Below are 23,593 nucleotides of genomic sequence, written 5' to 3'. Positions count from 1 at the left end.
TAGAATGCAAAATGACCAAAATGGTGGAATGACCCAGTGATGCATGATGTCTATTCCCAACCGATATAAAAAGGTATTAATCAAGTTGATTATTCATAAACATTCATATTTTGGAATACAATTTTGCAGGACTTGATCTCTCAGGACTCCACAAGTTCACCTAACGAACAATGCCTCACTGATGTAACGTACTGGAACAACCCCTTTTGGTTAATGAAAATAAAACTGATTAGCACTTTCCCTGAATATTTTGTTTTGTTCAAGAGTCAAATGAGAACAAATTGGTGAACACAAGTTTGGTCCGGAATAACAGCAATAAATTTATTGACTTCAGAGAGGATTCATTCCTTTCTTTCAAAATAAACAACCGAACTAACAAAAAGTTGTGTAACACAAACATTCTGAAGAATAAAACTGCACTAGGAATTCAATCCAACATAAAAACAGCAAAAAACCCTCAGAGATGAGAACAAAAAGTGCATTTAAACACTAAATTAAAAAAGTTCTGAAACACTCGTAGGAAATTAAAGTTACACAGTTGTTTTCAGGTTCTTACAAACTTCTTTGCTTTTTTTAAACTCAAGCAACAAAACTTATTTCCTCACTTCCTCAGAATATTGGTGGTTTATCTATAAGAAAACAAAACAAAAAAAAAATACAGAAAACCATTTAGCTTTTCTGTGTATTTAGCTTTTCTGTGTATGAAAGCAGGTAACAGCACAAAACAGGCAAAAGGGGAAAAATATATTATATATTCATTGCTATTTTACTGAATGCCAGACATTCTTGTACTGATAAAGGAAGAGCGTGATAATGACAAGGTGTTTAAACAAAATTGATATTATTTGAGATGTAAATATCCCAGAAACTACATAGTCTAGGCAAATGAAACTGAACAGGCTTCATGCTGAGCAATATAATATTTATTCCTCAAAATCTGAATGAGAAATTCAAAAGGTATGGGGATTCCATGAATGATTTCACAAATTTTCAATATTCGTAAACCCGCTCGACCGTCTCTTCCAATGCTGGTGGTCGTCCAGATCTTTTTACCCTGCAAAGACAGCCTTCCTCTTTGAACTTTTTGTGCCATGTCCAAATCTGCATTGCAGTTGGTGCATTTTTCGAGAATTCTTGCTCGACTGTGTTCGAACGTACTCTAACACACAAAATGCCTTTTGTGAATAGCATTTCTATACCTAAAAAGATAAAAAAAAAAAAACCATTAAACATAACATTTTGACCTGTTTCCATACATGCTGTTAAAATTTGAGGTCACCTGAACAAGAATTGGCCAAGTTACTAGATTGTGAAATACCAAATTTTTTTTTTAAAAACGCCCTGTATAACCTTACAACGTTTACCAAACCCAAGTTCACAAAAATTCACTTCGTTTTAATTGAACAATATATCCATCAGCCTACCATATGCAAGCTTGATCAGCTGATCATTTCAAAGGCATAAACCTGCCCCAAGGTCTGTTCTATCATCTGAAGCTCAGCTGTTGAAGTGTCACCTCCTGCTTAGCAAATAACTGAGACAGACTTCAGTATTCACTAAATAATTGTTTATAACAACTCAAAATAACAGCAGAAAGGTTTGCTTGTATAAAAGCGGATACTGTCCTCATTTCATTTACTGTTTCAAGTGTGCTCTAATAGCAGTATTTAAAGCACCATTTTGGAAACAACCGTGAGGAATTTTTGCTTATTAGATTATACATGTAGTGTCACTCAGTTCAATCCATTGTAACACAGGTCTGAATCTTAAAATATATACTGGCCAAGCTTACATGTTAACACCCATAACTTTAGCTTCAGCTAGCATTTTACACACTTAATGTATAAAATACCATGCTAACACAATTCATAGTTAGCATGCTGATATCAAATAACATGGCAGAAGCAATTTAAATGGAAGTGTTCAATGTACTTCACCTCACTCAATCTGAATATTTTCAACAGCACTTAATCAAAACTAGCCAAACTTAAAACTAGGAATTTGGTTGTCAATTATAAATGTGCTTTAATAGCTGGATTGTGCTAATCAGTCAGGAGGAATACGCTAGCCTAATAATTCAAATGACTACAAAGCCCTATTGGATCAGATACTTAGCATAAGTTTGTTTCAGTCATGAAAAACACTAACCACATTACATTAGAGCATACTCATGCTAACTGTAACGAAATAAAACGGTGTCTGGTGTAAACATGGGCTGGTGTAATCTTCATGTGTTTTGCTCCTTAGCTTCCACCTGAAGTGACTCCAGGGTCCTCTTCTAAGCAGCACTACATGCAAATATTCACCATTCCAGAAGTTATCGCTAGTAATTAATCTGTTTTTTGCTATGAGTTTTAATTTCAGCAACTTGGGCATTCAGTGACGCCTGGATCCCCGACTCCGCTCTCGACTGGAAGAGCGACTCGTGCTCCTTCCACTGCTACTACTACTGCTGCTCCATCCATGGCTGTACCTATGACTCCGCCCACTTCTATGGCTCTGCTTATAATGGCTGTGCCGCCTTCGATTCCTGCTTTTGCTTCGCCCACTACTGGACCGCCTGTTTTGGCTCCGTCTTTGACCACTCCCACTTCGGTAATGTCGGTTCCTGTTCCTCCTCTGACCACTCCTACTCTGACTTTGGCTCCTCCTACAACTGAGATTCCGTTCTCTTGAGGTTCTTCGCTGCTCCTGCCCTTTCCATGATTTGCTCTCTTTGCGACCCCTAGTGACAGAGGTGGTCATTCTGCTCGGCCCCTCCACCTTGGGAGGTTCAGTGCTGGGCCCCTCCTGCTTCTGAACTTCATCATTAGACTCCACCCCCTGGTTTGTACTTTTTTTCAGAAGGTTTCCTAGCAATCGGTCCCTTAGCTCTCGTTCTTTCCTCTGAAGTTCCAGAGCTCGAGCCTTTTCACTCTCCACCCGCCGCAGCTCCGCCTCCTGTTTATGTCGAAGCTCTGCCTCCTGCTGATGTTGAATCTCTGCCTCTTTCTGCAACCGGGCGAGTTCTGCCTTCTCTCGCTCCAACTGCTGCTGTCTCATGGCCTAAGAATGACACAATCAGCAAGTTATAATAAACAGACGAATGCTAACGTTAGCTCACTGGTTGTTTAACGAATACCAGAGTTAAAGTTTTCTGACAGCACAAGTTCATACTCATACAGAACATTTTTTATAGCAACAGCTTATTTTTCTGACCTTAAAAAGGATGTTCCTTTTTTTCCTGTAACAAGTGCTTTATTTTTCTATGTACCTTTCAGAAGTTGAAGAAACAAGGAAGCTAAATGCAACTACAGAGGGACAAAAAGTGTTGTCTTTAACCTTAGCTCTGCTCAGCAGCTCAGCAATTAGTCGAATGGACTCGAGGTTCCTCTGTGCCAGCAGCAGCTTCCTTTCTTCCATGGCAATTTTCTGGTACAGTTTCTTTTGCTCCTCCTCCTGCTGCTTCTTCACTTTCTTCTGGTTCTTCTTCTCCTCACGCTCCTTCATTTTCTGCTCTCGTTTCCGTAGCTTTTCCTCTCTCCGCTTTTCCTTCTCTTCCTCCTCCAGCTCACGCTGCTTTCTACGAGCAGGGAGTGGCACAAAAAAAAAAACCTTAATAGTCTTCCCCACCCCGCCCCAAAAGACCATTTTGCACATTTAAAAAAATGTTATATATACACACAATTTATATATATATAAATAAAACACACACTAAAATGCACAAAGATACAAATTCTGATTTGTGAATTAACATGAGTTTAGTGATTTCAGGTAATGATGTTCTGTGTTGAATACCTAGCTCCGTTTTGATCGCTGATGTTTTATCTCCATTCTTTAAAGTTACGAAAAAAAATGCATGGTTCAGTGAAGAGAATATGGGTGATTCTATAATTTGGGGTACATTTCGCCATAAGAAAAAAATAAAAAAAACATATCGTTTTTCAGTGAATCAACCAGTCTTACAAGTTAGCATAATCCTTCAGGGTAACATATCCAGTTGTTGCAAAGCTTAATCATTAACCATTTTTTCTATTTTTAATGAAATAAAATGTTTTTCCTTCCGAGCTTGTCAACTAAGTTACGGACAAACTGATATGATTTCAATCATTTGGCGGAATCTTACACTTAAAGTAAAATTAGATTTGAAGACATATTTAGTCTTTTCTGCCAGACATACAATATTTTTTAAAAAAAATATATTTTATTCATTAAAATTTTCCCCAGTATGTAAGTAATTCGACTACAACTGTTATTAGGACCATGATTTTTTAATTTACAAAAATGCCATACCAGTCATTTTCACAATTTAAAGAAAAGGCTGCCAAAGTTCACAACTGGTCACATCTATACCAATCATCAAGTTATGTTATAGACCTCATTTTCATTCTTTTAACTTGACAAATGTAAGTGTAACTTAGTTGACGATGGAGGTAATGCGGTTGACACAAGTAACTTAGTTGACAGGACACATTAAACAACCAGTACCATGTTATTTTAAGGTAGTATGAAATTTAATAAAATATCATTTAAGTAAATTCATAGGCAAGGTGATGGATAAAACAGTGACAAGGAAATAAGCAACAGTAACCATGTAACTGTAACTCAGTTACAGTAAAATATCAGTAGTAATCATCAGTAGAAATCATTCATGTAGCCAAGCAGAATTAAAGGCGATAAAGTTGATTCACATACATATAAAAGCAGTGAGAGGGCAACAAATAACAATCGATGAACTGCCCTGCACTGTTTTCAGTTAATACAGTAGAACAGAATTACATTGAAATATAATGAAATACAACTGTAGTATATGAAACATTAAACTGATCGATACATTCCATATAAACCTCACTAGGACCTTTTACAAACTTGACCATATTTCTCTGTCAATTTCAACATGGTGTGAATTCACTGCCTTTGGAGGAGGAATCATTCTCAACACATCCTCAAACAGGTACCATAGCACATCCTCTCTGAGTGGCCAGAAGAAACGGTTTACTCCAATGTTACTCATGCACTTCACCTGTACATGGGTTTCCATGATGTCCTGAATTATCCCAGGGTAAATGTCCCCTTCGTATCTTACAACACACCATTCTCCAATTAGATCAGGACCCTAAGGAATTTCACATGCTGCTGCTGTGTGTGTTTGAGGGACTAATGTTGCTGTGTGTTCAACATCAAAGGCAAAGTCATGTGTGCCATCACATCTGCATTCAAAACTTTGCCTAGTGGTACAAGGGCAACTGACACCCCGATACTGAAGTTTCGTCTTTCTTTCCCTGCTTTCCTTCTGTGCCTTCCTCCAATAGGCCCTCTTGCTTCTCTTCTCTCTCTCACTCATCATTCCAACAGTTTTCACCTTTCTCTGTGCCCTTAGCCTGTGCCATGCCTGTCTTTGCTTCTCCAAATATGCTGCCCTTCTTGCTGGATCAGCATCTCTTTGAGCCCTGTATTTGCGCTGTTTTTCAGCTGCTGACACCTATTTCAAATAGATTTTAAAATACTAAATTAATTTGTATAGTGAAAAAGTAAGATGCACTCTATTAACTACAGTATTCATTGAGATAGGCAGACTGATAATGACAATGATGTAGTGAAAATTACTGATGTCAGAGAGCACTGGAGTTGCCTGTCAACTAAGTTACCCAGTCTGTGTAACTTAGTTGACAGGTAACTTAGTTGACAATTTCCATGTTTTGTCTCATAACTTCCTTAGCTAATGTAGCATTGCTAAGCACATGGCATTTTCTTAAAGAGGTTAACAGCTTTTTTAATCAGGTAAGTTAATTAAAATATTGAAACATCAAAACCCATGATTATATGAGTAACTTAGTTGACGCTTAATTAATATACTCCCAGACCATATGTAATTTTAGATCAAATATTGAAGAAAATTAGAGGAGACTCACCATGATGCATTCAAAATGCCCGCCAGAGAGGAAGGCGTCACCACACAGGGCTGGTCACATGGTGTTGGAGCAAACCATTTTTGGGTTTCAGCGGGGGAGTCTTGTTAGTAACTTAGTTGACATAAATTTTGCGGACAGCGGTAAAATTAATATTTTAAGTATTAAGATGTTAAAATGTAATATGAAATTATTATTTTCTCCTAGTACTTAACACCCTTAAGAACATTATAAAATAATATTATTGACTTTTATGTTTTTTAATGCTTTATTTTGAACACAAAATAGTGAAACAGGAAATCGGACATGGAAAAAATGAAAACTAAGAATATCATGATAGATTTTAATTACTAATAATCAAAAAATATGTTAAATGTTTTATAGTTATATTGCATGATGTGTATACATGCTTAAAATGTGAAATTCCAGAGAAAAAAAAAAGATTTTTAATAGTCAGTAACATCAGTAAACATCAGCGGACATGGAATGTACCCCAAATTATAGAATCGCACATATATTACTACCTCTGTAGTTTTTCTAGATTCTTAAATTAAAATGGAATCATGATTTAAAAAAATAAAATTGCAATTATGATTTTCACTCACGATTCCACCACAACACCCGTATTTTTAAAACACTTACGTTACTGTAGTAGAGACTGGTAGCTACACTTCCAGGTGGCTGCTTGTGCATGGCAGCTCATCTGTATTTAAAATTACAAGCATGCACAGGGTGGGTTTCTTTTTTTCACCAATCCAATCTGTTCCCTGATGAAATCTGAGCAATCCACCCTTCTCCTGAAGGAATTCTGACCAATCCCACAGTGCCAAAGGAACTGTGAATAATTCAACCAATACACAAGGACTCCTTGCAACTCCTGAAGGAATTCCTGCCCAATCCCACCACTGACTCACCACCCACAGTTTATAATTATTAAGTGCCGGCCATTCTATCTGCCGAGGGAATTTACAGCCATATTGCTGGTAGCAATAAACATCCCTCCCGGCTCCAATAACAACAGGAGTGAAGCACTGAATGAACTTTATCAGCACATCAGTGAGCAGCAGAGAGCCCACCCAGATGCTTTTCTCATCCTGGCTGGGGATTTCAACCATGCAAACCCCAAGAGCGTGTTTCCAAAACTCTATGGAAATATCAACTTTCCCACACGTGGAAACAATTAGGGATGTCCTGATCAGGTTTTTTTGCCCTCCGATCCGATACCGATCATTTGATTTTGAGTATCTGCCGATACCGAGTCCCGATCCGATACTTCTTATAATCCATAAAAAATAAAGACGAGGAAAGAAACGGATCCAGGATGTTCCTCATTTTTTATTTAACACCTTATTTTAACATCCAACAACTCCGTTAGCAAACAGAGCACTTACGTGAGGCAGTTTGAACAATAAATAACAAATTTAAAAAAATAACCTTAAAATACCTGGCAGGAATGTAAACAAATAAAAAAAAAATAAAGTGCCACAGTGCCAGTAATTTGCTTTTAAGAACGCATCTCACAGTGGTGTACAGTAATTTCAATTAAGGAAATGAACGTTTTACTTGATGAAAACAAGCATTTCTACCCTTTCAGGTTTGAGCCCGTTTCTTTTGTCATCCAACGAAAAAAAAAAAAAAGATCTCATGCTTTGCTTTCCGCTTCGAACTGCTTCCGTGTTCAACTTTGCCGGCAACAGGCAGCCAATAACCAATAGCGTCTCCGCTACAAAGTGATGTCATGCTGCACGTGTTGATGTTGCTGTGTTGAGACAAGAGGTCTGGTCTCACTCTGTGCCAACGCATAGCTATTGATGTGTTAAAAATGAGAATATATTACATAGATATATATCCGATCTCTGATCGGGAGGCAATGCCCGATTCCGATCGAGTCTGAAACCATGTGATCGGGCCCGATTTCCGATCACGTGATCGGATCGGGACATCCCTAGAAACAATACTCTGGACAATGTTTACACCATGCATAAAGATGCCTACAAAGCCCTACCCCTCCCCCACCTTGGGGCCTCAGATCACTCCAATGCTGCTAATGCCAGCATACAGGCCGCTGGTTAAAGTCACCAAACCAGCTACAAAGCAGATACGTGTGTGGCCAGAGGGGTCCTCAGAGGCACTCCAGGACTGTTTTTCCACCACTGACTGGAGCATGTTCAGACAGGCGGCCACCTACAACAACTCCACAGATCTCCAAGAGTACACGGAGACCGTCACTGCCTACATGAGGAAGTGCATGGACGACGTTACGGTCACCAGAACCATCTCCATTCAGGCCAATCAGAAACCATGGCTGACAGGGAAAGTCCACAGGCTCCTGTGGGCTCGGAACGCCGCCTTCAGAGCTGGGGACGAGGTGGGCCTGAGGACACCCGTCATGAGGCATCAGGGTGGCCAAGAGACAATATTCCAGATACATTGCTGACTATTTCAATGACAGCAGAGACACCAAGAACCTGTAGTGGGGGATTCAGACCATCACAGACTACAAGCCCTCGCCACAGACCTGTGACAACTCCACGTCTCTGCTGAATCAGTTGAACAACTTCTTCGCTCGCTTTGAGGCAGACAACAGCACCACAGCACAGAAGACCCCACCACCTCCCGGTGACCAGGTATTGACGCTGTCACCAGACAGCGTGAGGAGAGCTCTCAGGACAACAAATGCACGGAAAGCCCTGGGTCCTGATAACTTTCCTGGTCATGTCCTGAGAGACTGTGCCGAGGAGCTCACAGGTGTCTTTACAGACATCTTCAACATCTCGTTGAGCCAGGCTGTTGTCCCCACGTGCCTCAAAGCCACCACCATCATCCCGGTCCCGAAAAAGCAGTCTCCCTCCTGCTTCAATGACTACCGCCCTGTTGCATTCACTCCCATCCTCATGAAGTGCTTCGAGCGGCTAGTCATGCGGCATATCAAGTCTGCCCTCCCCCCTGCCCTGGACCCTTTCCAGTTTGCATATCCATGGGTTTCCCCAAAGCGTTTTAGCGTATTGGGCCTGATACGCTTGCTCTGCCTGCCGATACGCTTAGTCGCTTTAGTTAAAATCCGATACGCTTAGATTTATACTGATACGTTAAAATTTCCTACCCACAAGTAACTAGATACATAGGAGAGCAAATAACAGATCCATTTACATACTGATTGATATTTGTGTTAAACAAGCGGTCTTTTTTTCCAATGTTTGTGTTGATTCTGTCAAAGTAATATGTCTGCGTGGTATGATGTAAACAAACTGTAATCTGTTAGCTACGTCAAGATCACGTGTTCAAACCGTCCAATAAAAATATCGAAAGAAAACGTCAAACATCCCGGAAGTTTCCGATTCATTATAAGCTATCTCATTGGCTGCCGATGTTGTCCCCCACCAGACGGACAAAGCTGACTAACTTTAAGAAGCTAGGAGAAGACTCACTGGACAATTTGATCCACATCAGCATGGATGACAGCAAGATGGACTATGAGAGGGTTGCCCAACATTGGGCCAAGCAAAAGCCAAGGAAAATTAATCTGCTTTAAAGGAGTAGAAAACTTAATTCATTAGTTTGGGTTTGCAGAAAGATTATGTACTTATAAACACTCTCACGAAGTGAAGTTGTCCAAATGTATCAAATATAGCATAATTTCAAATAATCATCATAAGCATTTTTGGCAGTGTGATGTCCCTGGGATCCATTTAACAAAAGAAGGTTCTGGATTATTCTTTTGTTAAAGGGTCACAGTGACATCACACTGCCAAATATGCTTATCGTTATTATTCGAAATTATGCTACGACACTTATTAACACAATCTCTTCATGAATGTTTTTATAAATACATAATCTTTCTGCAAACTTAAATGTATGAATTAAGTTTTCTTTTCCTTTAAATATGTTTTAATCTTAAAACTACTCCATTTAATAAAGTGCCAAAATTTAAACTTTATAATATGCAGTTGCCTTACTTTTCTTTTCAGTGCATCTTAGTTATACATATATTATAGTAATTGCATCAGAAACATTATAAATCATTACAGTTATAGTAATACAGCAACTTATTTTAAGGTGGCACTTCTTAGGTTCCCTTTGTGATCAATAGGAGGTCATGATGATCGATTCTCTTCATTGGATTGCATAAGATGGAGCAAACCACTTCATATTTTCATGCACATTTCTGTTACAACACTACTTGATCATAGAGAATTAAGTGCAAGATATCCCCGTAGATTTTCAAATCTATCATATACCTAAGTAATCTATAACAAAACAGTTTAACTTGCATGTTGAACTTTAAGGTGAAATTTCAAATGTGTATACATTAATACTATTTAGGTCAGAAATCATTGAACCACTGTTAAAATCTATCCTACAACCCCGATTCCAAAAAAGTTGGGACAAAGTACAAATTGTAAATAAAAACGGAATGCAATAATTTACAAATCTCACAAACTGATATTGTATTCACAATAGAACATAGACAACATATCAAATGTCGAAAGTGAGACCATTTTGAAATTTCATGCCAAATATTGGCTCATTTGAAATTTCATGACAGCAACACATCTCTAAAAAGTTGGGACAGGGGCAATAAGAGGCTGGAAAAGTTAAAGTTACAAAAAAGGACCAGCTGGAGGACCAAATTGCAACTCATTAGGTCAATTGGCAATAGGCATGACCGGGTATAAAAAGAGCATCTTGGAGTGGCAGCGGCTCTCAGAAGTAAAGATGGGAAGAGGATCACCAATCCCCCTAATTCTGCACCGACAAAGAGTGGAGCAATATCAGAAAGGAGTTCGACAGTGTAAATTGCAAAGAGTTTGAACATATCATCATCTACAGTGCATATCATCATCAAAAGATTCAGAGAATCTGGAAGAATCTCTGTGCGTAAGGGTCAAGGACGGAAAACCATACTGGGTGCCCATGATCTTCGGGCCCTTAGACGGCACTGCATCACATACAGGTATGCTTCTGTATTGGAAATCACAAAATGGGCTCAGGAATATTTCCAGAGAACATTATCTGTGAACACAGTTCACTGTGCCATCTGCTGTTGCCAGCTAAAACTCTATAGTTCAAAGAAGAAGCCGTATCTAAACATGATCCAGAAGCGCAGACATAATCTCTGGGCCAAGGCTCATTTAAAATGGACTGTGGCAAAGTGGAAAACTGTTCTGTGGTCAGACGAATCAAAATTTGAAGTTCTTTATGGAAATCAGGGACGCCGTGTCATTCGGATTAAAGAGGAGAAGGACGACCCAAGTTGTTATCAGTGCTCAGTTCAGAAGCCTGCATCTCTGATGGTATGGGGTTGCATTAGTGCATGTGGCATGGGCAGCTTACACATCTGGAAAGACACCATCAATGCTGAAAGGTATATCCAGGTTCTAGAGCAACATATGCTCCCATCCAGACGACATCTCTTTCAGGGAAGACCTTGCATTTTCCAACATGACAATGCCAAACCACATACTGCATCAATTACAGCATCATGGCTGCGTAGAAGAAGGGTCCGGGTACTGAACTGGCCAGTTTGCAGTCCAGATCTTTCACCCATAGAAAACATTTGGTGCATCATAAAACGGAAGATACGACAAAAAAAGACCTAAGGCAGCTGGGCCATAGAAGGTTCACGCTGCACGCTGCATGCTACACGTTCACGTGAAGAACCGGACCCTGGGCCATTAAACTTCATGCTTGGATGTTCACGTGTTGCGTCTGTTCTACTTTGACCGAGTAACCAACAATATGGACTCTTCGGATGACGACGATTGCCTCATTCTGCTTTTACTGAGACAGAGGAAGAGAAAAAGGAACAGAATTTGGAGCCGAGAACACTTCCTTCTGAGAGAAACCCGTGGTGAATTTCACCGAACATTCTATAATCTGCTTGACAATCCCGATGAAGAACTATTTTTCAATTATACCATTCAATTATATTTTTTCTGAAGTTTTCCCCTGAAAGCATAGAGTTATCTCCCTAGACCCGTTCTGATTGGCTGGCGCGGCGGTGACCGCATGCATTGACTGGAATTTCCATCTTCACGCCTAGAAAAAAGTATGCATGTTCATTTCTCGCTTCACGCGTGAAGTGTGCAGCGTGCAACGTGAACGCCGTTCTATGGCCCAGAGCAAGTCATGCTACGTTTGTCCACTTTTCTTTACACGCGTGTAGCGTGCAGCATGCAGCGTGAACCTTCTATGGCCCAGCTGCCTAAGACAATTGAGTAACTAGAATCCTACATTAGACAAGAACAGGTTAACATTCCTATCCCTAAACTTGAGCAACATGTCTCCTCAGTCCCCAGACGTTTACAGACTGTTGTAAAGAGAAAAGGGGATGTCTCACAGTCGTAAACATGGCCTTGTCCCAACTTTTTTGAGATGTGTCGTCATGAAATTTAAAATCACTTAATTTTTCTCTTTAAATGATACATTTTCTCAGTTTAAACATTTGATATGTCATCTATGTTCTATTCTGAATAAAATATGGAATTTTGACACTTCCACATCATTGCATTCCGTTTTTATTTACAATTTGTACTTTGTCCCAACTTTTTTGGAATTGGGGTTGCATAATCATGTATCTAAAACCTCTCAGAGACCCTGAAAATGCACCTGAGAGCATCCATTTTCAAAAAATTTTCCGGGGGGGCATGCCCCCGGACCCCCCTAGTTTCACTTCACGCCGCTGGCACTCAATTGTCTGTTTTATCATGCCAGAATTTAGGGCTTTAATTTTTTTCTGGCGAAAACACTGTATATCAGTCTAACCGTTTGACCGATGATGCCATCTCCACTGCCCTCCACTCAGCCCTCACCCACCTGGAGACAAAAGACGTGCATGTCAGAATGCTGTTCATAGACTTTAGCTCAGCATTCAACACAATCATCCCTCAGCAGCTCATTCATAAACTGGACCAGCTGGGACTCAACACCTCCCTGTGCAACTGGCTGCTGGACTTCCTGACGGGGAGACCACAGGCTGTACGGGTCGGCAGCAACTCCTCCAGCACCATCACATTGAACACGGGGGCCCCCCCAAGGATGTGTGCTCTGCCCCCTCCTCTTCACTCTGCTGACCCACGACTGCACACCAACATCCAGCTCTAATCTCCTCATTAAGTTTGCAGATGACATGACTGTGGTGGGTCTCACCAACAATGGTGATGACACAATCTACAGGAGTGAGGTGAGCCTCTTGGCCATGTGGTGCAAGGACAACAATCTCCGCCTGAACGTGAAGAAGACAAAGGAGATTGTTGTGGCCTTCAGGAGAGCGCACACCCAGCATGCTCCACTATCTATCGACGGTGCTGCAGTGGAGAGGGTGAGCAGCACCAAGTTTCTGGGTGTGCACATCTCTGAAGACCTGTCCTGGAGCAACACCACCGGATCACTGGCCAAAAAAGCCCAACAGCGTCTGTACTTCCTCCGCAAACTGAGGAGAGCAAGAGTCCCGGCCCCCATCATGCAGACATTCTACAGAGGCACCATCGAGAACATCCTGACCAGCTGCATCACCGTGTGGTACAGCGTCTGCACCGTGTCCTGCTGCAAGACTCTGCAGCGCATCGTGAGAGCAGCTGAGAGGATCATTGGTGTCTCTCTCCCTTCTCTAATGGATATCTATAACTCCCGCCTCACCCGCAAAGCCATCAGGATTGCAGGTGACCCCACCTACCCATCTCACAGCCTCTTCAGTCTGCTGTCGTCAGGGAGGAGACTGCAGAGTCTCCGGGCCAAAACCAGCAGGCTCAAGGACAGTTTCTTTCACCAGGCGGTCAGGAGGCTCAACTCCCTCCCTGTTCTGCCCCTCCTCCCCCCTCTGCCCCCTGCCACAGATTCTGCCCGCACACCCCCCTGCCCCCCCTTCAGCATCTGACATGTCAACCTCATAGTCCCCCCCCAACACACACACACTCTCAACGTTCATTAACACACTGAACTCAGGGACTGCATATTTCACTTTACCTCGCTCATTTGCACTATTCCGCATTACCTCACCTTAACAGTTATTAGTTTATTGTTTATACTGTACTGCTTATTTCATGTTTACCTGCTATACCTCAAGTGCCCTTGACTGTTTATTTGCTCCAATTTGTGTGTGCCCTTGACTGTTTATTTGCTCCAATTTTTGTGCGTGCGTGTGAGTGTTTAGTCTATGTCTAGTTCTTATCTAGAGTGTTTATACTCATCTCATTATCTCTAGCCGCTTTATCCTGTTCTACAGGGTCGCAGGCAAGCTGGAGCCTATCCCAGCTGACTACGGGCGAAAGGCGGGGTACCCGCTGGACAAGTCGCCAGGTCATCACAGGGATGACACATAGACACAGACAACCATTCACACTCGCATTCACACCTACGGTCAATTTAGAGTCACCAGTTAACCTAACCTGCATGTCTTTGGACTGTGGGGGAAACCAGAGTACCCGGAGGAAACCCATGCGGACACGGGGAGAACATGCAAACTCCGCACAGAAAGGCCCTCGCTGGCCACGGGGCTCGAACCCGGACCTTCTTGCTGTGAGGCGATGGCGCTAACACCACCGTGCTGCCGTGTTTATACTGTTTATTTCAATTATTCTATATTTATTGCATTGCCTGTTTGCACCGTGGGTCAGAGAGGACTGAAATTTCATCTGTGCTGTATGTCGAGCATGTATAGCATATTTGACAATAAAGTTGACTTGACTCCTGAAGGAATTCTGACCAATCCTGTGGAGCCTTAATAAATATAATTAACTATATACTTGTCTAATGTGGATTAAGTGGAACATACACCGATAGATTTTATTTCACATTAACGAACTAAACATTTTGCATCTAACATAACAAAGCGAGGACACTGCATGAGCATCAGGAAAACGGAGTTCAGAGGACGGTGCTGACTGAAAGATGACCAAGATAGATGCGGGGTCGGGCGAGTCTTCCAGGGAATGTTACAGTTAATACTGGTGACTTCAAGAGACATACGTAACTGCCAATCATTCCAGATTCACACGCTGACTGGACTCATCTGCCGTTTATGTTGGGATTGAAAAAGAGAAAACTGCTCTTTTGGTGTATTTGCTGTTCAGCTCTAGAGCTTTAGGAGTCACTTCAGAGGAAAAACAGCAGCCTGAAGCAAGAAAAGGCTTTGATGTTTAGAGAGGCTCGAGCTGCTCGGGTTGGTGGTTTCTGAGTTGACGTCACCTCATATATATGTGGCTGCTTTGGTTCCAGAGTAATTCACTTCTGTATGTACAAGTGACATGTTTCACACGGGATGCTTTAGTGCAGCAGATTAAGTCAATATTCCAGAAGAATCGTTCACTTTGTGATACAAGCACCAAATTTGGCATGAGCAATGATTAGGACCCACTTTTTTAGAAAAGCCCGTTAGCCGCCTGAACATCCAAGATGGCGGCCCTTTTTAAAGATGGCCACCATATTAAATGGAAAGTAAAGGTTTTCAGTGTAGAAATCGAGTGTATGGACATATTGTGATGTTCTGGGCATCACATTATATACAATTTGGCATGACACATTCATTAGTGCCAAAGCAAATCCAAGACGACAGGTATTTTAAACTCAAATTCTCAGTTTCCATCATAAGTTGATTAGAAATGCGATTTTAAAAAGTAGTAACAGTCCAAGGTCCAAATGATCTTTATCCACGTAAAAATATTGTAATCAATCTCAATTGATGTTCTTTTTATAAGAGAGTGATGTCAAAGCACAACCAGGGCACACTGGTGACATCATTGCTGTGAGACTCAGCATGGGGTTCGGTGTCAGCTAAGTACACTGAACTCACTAGTTGTAGTGTACTAACTGTAGGACTCACTGTAGTTACAGTATAGTTTAGTGTCCCAAATGCTATCTAATCAGCCCTGTATATACACCAACTAGTAGGCCTAGTCTAGATAGTTGTAGTATTGTAGTTAGATAGCCGCACCTGAATTGATGTGCCAGCGCGGGATAGCTGAGCCAAGGGTAATGGGGCTTTAATTACCCAGATGGTGTACAGATCGCATAGGACTTAAATGGCACTGGATCAATGATCGGGCTAGGTGTAGAGCACTGATGTTTGAACCTAGTTGTATCCCATACTTCAATGTGCTTAGGTATTTTCACAGTTTTTTACGGTTGGGTGGTTAAAGGATAGCCCCTCGGCCTAAACCGTCACACAAAATGTCCACTTCCAATCTGCTAAGTGGTGTATCTCAAACTGACTGGACAAAATGTTGCCTTTGTCAGACAGATAAAAAGGAAGAATTGAAAACTCCAACACATTATCCTTGCAGTCTTGATGGTTATTCTATGATTACCACAAATTTACCACTCTTTCAAGCAATTAATCAGCTGCCAATCAGGTTAGACGGGTCACGATTGGATGATGGAGGTGGTACTGAATACACACTGCGAAGGAATAATGCAAAATATCACCAAAGCTGCCGTTTGATGTTCAGTAACAGCAAGCTTGAGCATGCAAGAAAAAGGGCAGCAAGCGTCCAGAATGACCTTGATGAGGGACACTCAAAAATGCGAAGAACTACCCTTGAGGTGCAGCAGTGTTTCCTTTGTGAAAAGATGGAACCTGTGTCTGAACTACGGCAGGCAATGACCATGCAGCTGAATGACCGACTCAATAAATGTGCTCGTAACCTGAGTGATGGTAAACTTCTCGCTCTTTTGAGTGGTGGAGATGTAGTGGCACAGGAGCTGTTTGGCAGCTCTGTATAACAGAGAGGGCACATCTGTTATCAGCAGAAAACCAAGACAAAAATGGAATGTCGCCAGAAAAGGAAGCACTCCCACTGGTGTTCTTAGAGTTGCTTACTTATGTAACTGAGACTAATGGCCCTTTTCCACTACCCTTTTTCAGCTCACTTCAGCTCACTTCAGCCCGACACGGCTCGCGTTTCGACTACCAAAAAACAGCACGACTCAGCTCGCTTCAGCCCTGCTTAGCCCCTAAAACTCGCACCGTTTTGGAGTGGGGCTGAAGCGAGCCAAAGCGAGCCGAGTGAGGCTGGAGGCGTGAGCAGACACTCCCCTGTGCACTGATTGGTGAGGAGGAGTGTCCTCACATGCCCACACACGCCCCGCGAGCACGCTGGGATCTGTAAACACCGTAAACCCGGAAGAAGAAGAACTACGAATTACGAGAATTTCTGAAGCCTTATGCGCCTCGCCTCATCTATACGCTCTTGCCAGTATCTGTTGGCGTTGTCGGTGACAACAAGCCACAGCACCAAGACCAGCAACACTAACGACTCCATGTCCATGTTTATTGTTTACTATTTGGGTCGTGAGACTACCGCTTAAAAGATCACTGATGTCACTGTTTGCGCTGCTTAACGACATCACGTGACGTCCACCCACTTTCGCTAACTCCACCCAATATATCCACCCACTTCCAGCCAGCACGGCTCAGCGCGGTTGTAGTCGAAATGCAACTCCAACAGCCCCGCTCAGCTCGACTCAGCACGGCACGGCTCAGCCCGACTCAGCCGCGTTTGTAGTGGAAAAGCGGCATAACTGTAACTGGTCATTCCATGCCAAATCAACAAGAGGTTATGCTCGACCATCTCAGATTTCAATGAAATTTGGAGGGCTCAGAGATACTATTAAAAGAAGTTAATCCCCAAAACTTGAGCTTCCTATCACCAATAGTTTCAGAGATACAGGCATTTGAATTTTTTGTTTTGTTTTTTTGCTCAAAACATACATATTTCAAAGTGCAATATAATCTTTATTATGCAAGATAGAAACCTAAAATTTTGCACAGAGAGACTCAATGTCTTGTACTACAAGCTTCAACTTAGAATTTCAGTGGTCATTGTATATTAGATGGTGATTTTAACAAGGAAATTAAAAAGACAAATTTGCATTTTTTGCATTTTTAACTAATTCTGGAAGCTTGCCTGTGGCAGTAATGCTTAAACTAAGAATGTTATTCAAATCTACACAGAAATATCTACCAATTTCAGTTTTACCAAGTCTCCACTATTCCTAGTTTGTCTGTAATAGGGTTTTGAAATTCGCCAATTTCTAAAACATGCCATTTTCAGTAGCAAGAAATCCAATGTGGGATAGCAGTTAGGAACTTGCAATTTTTTTTCAGTAATCCCCAAGACCCATATTTTATATTTCCAAATTTTTGTTCTGTGTCTCTCAAGTATTTTTAAACTACAGGGGTTTAAAAAATCCATTTTCACCAAATTCGAATTTTTGATATATTTTCATGTAACTGATATTTGAGGGTTAATAAATGCTTCAATAAGGCTCAAGTAGGTTAGGAGACATGTTTCTTCCTCAATTTTAAATAAAATTTCAATTAATGCTCAGTATTAATTATTTGTAAATTGATTTTAATCTAAGACTGTGTAACATTAGCAATCAATGACCAGCTATTGAGGTATTTCACCTGACGTCACAGGGTCACATGACGCCCTGGTGTCCGCCATTTTGGACGGCAAGCTACATACTAACGCTGCAGACAGAGAGGGAGAACCAGCTTGGAATAAAACATGTTACAGACACCTAGAATAGATTAATTTGTCAGTAAGCACTCTATAAATAACCATGGTGTTTGCTTGTTGTGCTGTGGGCTGCCACAACAGACAGGGACAGCGTGCAGGACTCTCCTTTTACCAGTTTCCTACTGACCCAGACAAGAGGGCCAAATGGATTGCAGCTGTGAAGAGACAGGATTGGGAGCCAACAGAGTACTCCAGACTTTGCAATGATCATTTAATTTCAGGTTAGCTTATCAGTCAACGCAATTTTGATAAAATATATAGCAAAAAGTAAATGGGTCAGTGTTTGTTAACCCATCTGAGCAGTGAAACAAGGCAGTGTTAATTTGTCTAGGGTTGCATGTAGCAGGCATTTTGTTCTCCTGTTTGTCATGTATTATTTTCCTTTTGATGAATAAAGTTTATAAATACTACTTATATCATGTCATAGCCGGAGCTCACTGGCGCGCCGGGGAGCTCGCTGGCGCGCTCGCTGGCGCGCCGGGGGAACTCGCTGGCGCGCCGGGGGAACTCGCTGGCGCGCCAGGGGAGCTCGCTAGCGCACTCGGGCGACGGAGCTCGCTAGCGCACTCGGGCGACGGAGCTCGCTAGCGCACTCGGGCGACGGAGCTCGCTAGCGCGCCGGGGAGCTCGCTAGCGTGCTAGGGCGCCGGAGCTCGCTGGCGCGCCGGGGAGCTCGCTAGCGCGCTCGGGCACTGGAGCTCGCAGGCGCGCCGGGGGAGCTCGCAGGCGCGCCGGGGGAGCTCGCAGGCGCGCCGGGGGAGCTCGCAGGCGCGCCGGGGGAGCTCGCTCGGGCGCTGGGGGAGCTCGCTGGCGCGCTCTGGCTATGACATGATATAAGTAGTATTTATAAACTTTATTCATCAAAAGGAAAATAATATTCTATTCAATATTCTATTCTAATCGCCCAAACCTGTGTATGGCGATGGGTCAGTGAACAATCCTGGTGGAAGCAGGTAAACGTCGTTCTCTAAGCCTGCTAACCTCAATTTTTGCAAATACCTCTCCCTCTGCTCGCCCTGTAAATGCCCTACGTCGCTGGATAGTGAAGGTGTTTTCTGCATCTCGCTCCTTTTTCTTTTACGTTTTTCGTTTGTCGCCTTCCTCGCATTCAAACTTATTCGAGCCGTGCCGTCCAAAATGGCAGCATCACATGACTTGGTCACGTGGGTGAAATACCTCAATTGTGTACCAGTCAGCAGCCAGCCTTATCAATATCAACACAGCACAATAGGTGACCTTTGATACCAGAACAGGTGGCTCATATCTTATAGTTTTAGAGTCTGTAAACTGCATACTTGTTCAGATAACATTATATTGCTTGGATTATATTAAATACATTGTAATACAGAGCACTGAGAAAATTTACCAATGTTATTAACTGAATGTGTTTCTTTGCAAGGATTGGATATTTTGAATAGTTGACTAGGGAATTTAATTGTAGTTGCTTTCAATTTGAGATCAGCATAAATGAGTTTGTTCTTAGACATCTAGAAATGGCTGAACTTCCTCCCTGTTCTATAGGAATTGGACTTAAGAAAGATTCTGACTGCCATAAACTAACATACAACAGAAATTGTAAGTTAAATACACTCTCTCAGTATAGTTTGGAGCAACTTTCATTAATTAAACAAAGAACTGAACTTGAGAACATTTCAAGCACAGACACAGTATGTCTGCATCAGTGGCGGCTGGTAGTCTTTCAAACAGGGGAGGCTGGTCGGTTACGATATTTCCAGATTTTAAAAGAAAAAACATCAATTTTGCCCATACTCTTGCCTCTGATCTGGCTGATTGTTGGCAGCGTCACAAACTGTGAAATAACAGGTTCTTTTTGCCCATTAGCCTACTGTCCAATATACATGATGGTGGTGTTGGAGGGGAGGGGTATATTTTAACATTTTATATTTTAAAATTGTGGCATGTTGTTTAAAAATTGATCATTATTGAAAGCAGCTCTTTGTCAGGAACCTCAGCAGTAGAGCTGGGTGCCACACATTTCATTCAATGACACTTTCCCTATATTTTACTTATTTTGACTGAGAAATGTTTTATTGACAATTTTGATAACCCTTCACTTTTAATCCAGGTCTGTAGTGTGAAATGTTCTCGGCTGTGTTTTTGTTTAAAAATGTTTTCCAAATTGTAGCTGTGTTTAATTCATATCCAGAAAAATATATATTCCAATATAATATACTCAGCATAAACATTTTAAATAAGATTCTATATTTTTGGTCCATCCATGACATATTACTAAAGTAGCCTATTTACTGTTGTTGATGTGGGTCACTTGCTGTTAGCCAATTCACTTTCTCATATCAGGAGAGCTGAAAGGAACGAGTATTATTCCCTACCTTTTTCACCAAGTCAATTTGAGGCGTTGGTCTACCCTGCTCTTTAATTTAAATTTTTTCCTCGAAAGGAAGACTGGCAAATGGCTTCGCCAAAATTAAATCAGCAATGCTTGGCATCCGTGTGCAGCTTTCTTGCTAGCTGACTAGCCCCCTCAAGTTCAGTCACTCAAACGAAATTTCTGGAACTAAGAAAGCAAACTTGACAACACTATATTTACAATGAAAATATATACAAACTAAAAAAAGCTGGTAGAAACCGTATGTAATGAATGAAATCGAAATGTAAGCTGATCTTTTACAATACACCACAGCACTTGCGAATCCGCATGGGACTGAACTGAAATTCACCGCTGCCTGTCTATAGTTGAAACGAGCTGTCAATCAAAGAAAATATCCGGCCACTTTCACCAATCACCAGTCTCCTCACGGAAACTGCCATGTCCCTCCCATGTGAGGCAGATTCAGCAGGTTCTACAGAATCAGAACAAGAGAGCATGTGTGTAGATGTGGATCCAACATACACTGGTGAGGTAGCTGAATCACTTGACAAAAGCCTTGTGTCAATTGGTTGCTCTCCACTGAAAATTGCCAAGTATAGCCACAAACAGAAAGCTGCATATGGCAAAGCAAAGCTGCAACGAGTAGAAGAAACTTTACGTTCTAAACTGAAATTTTATTAATTAATGAAATTTGCTCCAAACTATACTGAGAGAGTGTATTTAACTTACAATTTCTGTTGTATGTTAATTTATGGCAGTCAGAATCTTTCTTTAGTCCAATTCCTATAGAACAGGGAGGAAGTTCAGCCATTTCTAGATGTCCAAGAACAAACTCATTTATACTGATCTCAAATTGAAAGCAACTACATTAAATTCCCTAGTCAACTATTCAAAATATCCAATCCTTGCAAAGAAACACATTCAGTTAATAACATTGGTAAATTTTCTCAGTGCTCTGTATTACAATGTATTTAATATAATCCAAGCAATATAATGTTATCTGAACAAGTATGCAGTTTACAGACTCTAAAACTATAAGATATGAGCCACCTGTTCTGGTATCAAAGGTCACCTATTGAGGTATTTCACCTGATGTCACAGGGTCACATGATGCCCCGGTGTCCGCCATTTTGAATGTCAAGCTAGCTAATGTCAACAACAGTAGCTGGTATGTTACTGTAGCAATGTTTACATTCAGTCATTTGGATGACTGTTAAAACCTTTCAGTCTCAAGTTTTTCCTTTACTGGATTTACTAGTTTACTGAGCTAGCGCGCGCCGGCCGCCGGCAGGCTAGCGCACGCTAGCTCCCAGCTTGCCAGAGCGCGCTAGCTCAGTAAACTAGTAAATCCAGTAAAGGAAAAACTTGAGACTGAAAGGTTTTAACAGTCATCCAAATGACTGAACGTAAACATTGCTACAGTAACATACCAGCTACTGTTGTTGACATTAGCTAGTGCTAACAGCTAGTTGCTAATACACTGCTACAACTACACCGACCCTAATAATACAGTTCTTGGTCATTGCCTGGTAACAGCAAATTTATAACGGGCCATGTCTCAACAGACTAAGTTATTTCAATGACATTTAATAACATTTTGTTTATCCTGAGGACCGAAAGTAAATGAAAATGTGAACAAACCTTAGCTGTAATAAGATGGCGACCACCGGCTCCAAGGACGACCCGCTGATGTAGGCATGTTACCCAGCCTGACACAAAATATTTGTAGGTATCCAAACTCTTATACGCTTTCAGATCAATACCTGTGTATGGCGATGGGTTTTTAACGACATAGGTATACAGATCATGTGGGCCGAAGTCAGGTAAAAGACGAGGGCTTCGTGTACTTCCGTACGTCAGTGAACAATCCTGGTGGAAGCAGGTAAACGTCGTTCTCTAAGCCTGCTAACCTCAATTTTTACAAATACCTCTCCCTCTGCTTGCCCTGTAAATGCCCTACGTCGCTGGATAGTGAAGGTGTTTTCTGCATCTCGCTCCTTTTTCTTTTATGTTTTTCGTTTGTCGCCTTCCTCGCATTCAAACTGATTTGAGCCGTGCCGTCCAAAATGGCAGCATCACATGACTTGGTCACGTGGGTGAAATACCTCAATTGTGCTGTGTTGATATTGATAAGGCTGGCTGTTGACTGGTACACAATAGCTGGTCATTGATTGCTAATGTCTTAGATTAAAGTCTTAGATTAAAATCAATTTACAAATAATTAATACTGAGCAAATAATTAATACTGCTGCCAACTGGGGTTGGCGAAAAGAAGGTGAAATTTGGAAAATAGTTTGGACAACACTCCCACCAATAGCCCAGAGCTGTCAACAGTTGACAAAATGCAGGTGCAAGACTGAATGCTTTGGAAGGTGCAAATGCTACCGCTTTGGCCTTAGATGTACACAGCTGTGTGCCTGCAAATGTGATGATTCATTTTAGTTACAATCTATGCAATTTGCCATTCCAAGACAATACTCTACCACCTAGCCTGATATCATGTCAAATTCAGTGCCAAAATACACTATTTATGCAATTCATTTGTTTTTTATCTTCATAATATACCACAATTTAGAATTTCTAAATGCAGAACTGAATTTCCCATACTCAAAAACCTATTTTTAGACACCAAGATCATTAAAAATGGATTATCCAATCATAATAGAGACAAAAAAACACATAGAAAGGCAGCCATCTTGGAAAATGGCGGCCATATTGTGTTTTTTTTTTTTTTTGCGTGGCTAACGGGCTTTTTGGGTAAAGTAGGTCTAGAAGAAGATTTGTGCCAAATTTCATGCTTGTATCACAAAGTGAATGATTCTTACACTAATCTG

The 23,593-nt window shown here is 41.4% G+C and overlaps 1 protein-coding gene across 2 annotated transcripts in view; it reads right to left on the bottom strand.

Annotated features, from left to right (window-relative positions):
- Positions 1-329: 329 nt before the first annotated feature.
- Positions 330-23,593, bottom strand: part of akap17a (A kinase (PRKA) anchor protein 17A) — a 50,275-nt gene continuing 27,011 nt past the window's right edge. The window contains exons 4-5 of one of the 2 annotated variants that reach the window (XM_060929043.1): positions 3,322-3,562; positions 330-3,045 (exon numbers count right to left, since the gene is read on the bottom strand). In XM_060929043.1, coding sequence (XP_060785026.1) covers positions 2,377-3,045; positions 3,322-3,562 — 910 coding nt within the window. In that variant the 3' untranslated portion in view covers positions 330-2,376. The remainder of the gene's footprint in view (positions 3,046-3,321; positions 3,563-23,593) is intronic. The other variant, XM_060929044.1, reaches the window with a different exon arrangement.

Source organism: Neoarius graeffei, chromosome 9 (genome assembly GCF_027579695.1).
Source record: "Neoarius graeffei isolate fNeoGra1 chromosome 9, fNeoGra1.pri, whole genome shotgun sequence".
Lineage (NCBI taxonomy): Eukaryota > Metazoa > Chordata > Actinopteri > Siluriformes > Ariidae > Neoarius > Neoarius graeffei.
This window is presented reverse-complemented; position numbering and strand designations above follow the sequence as displayed.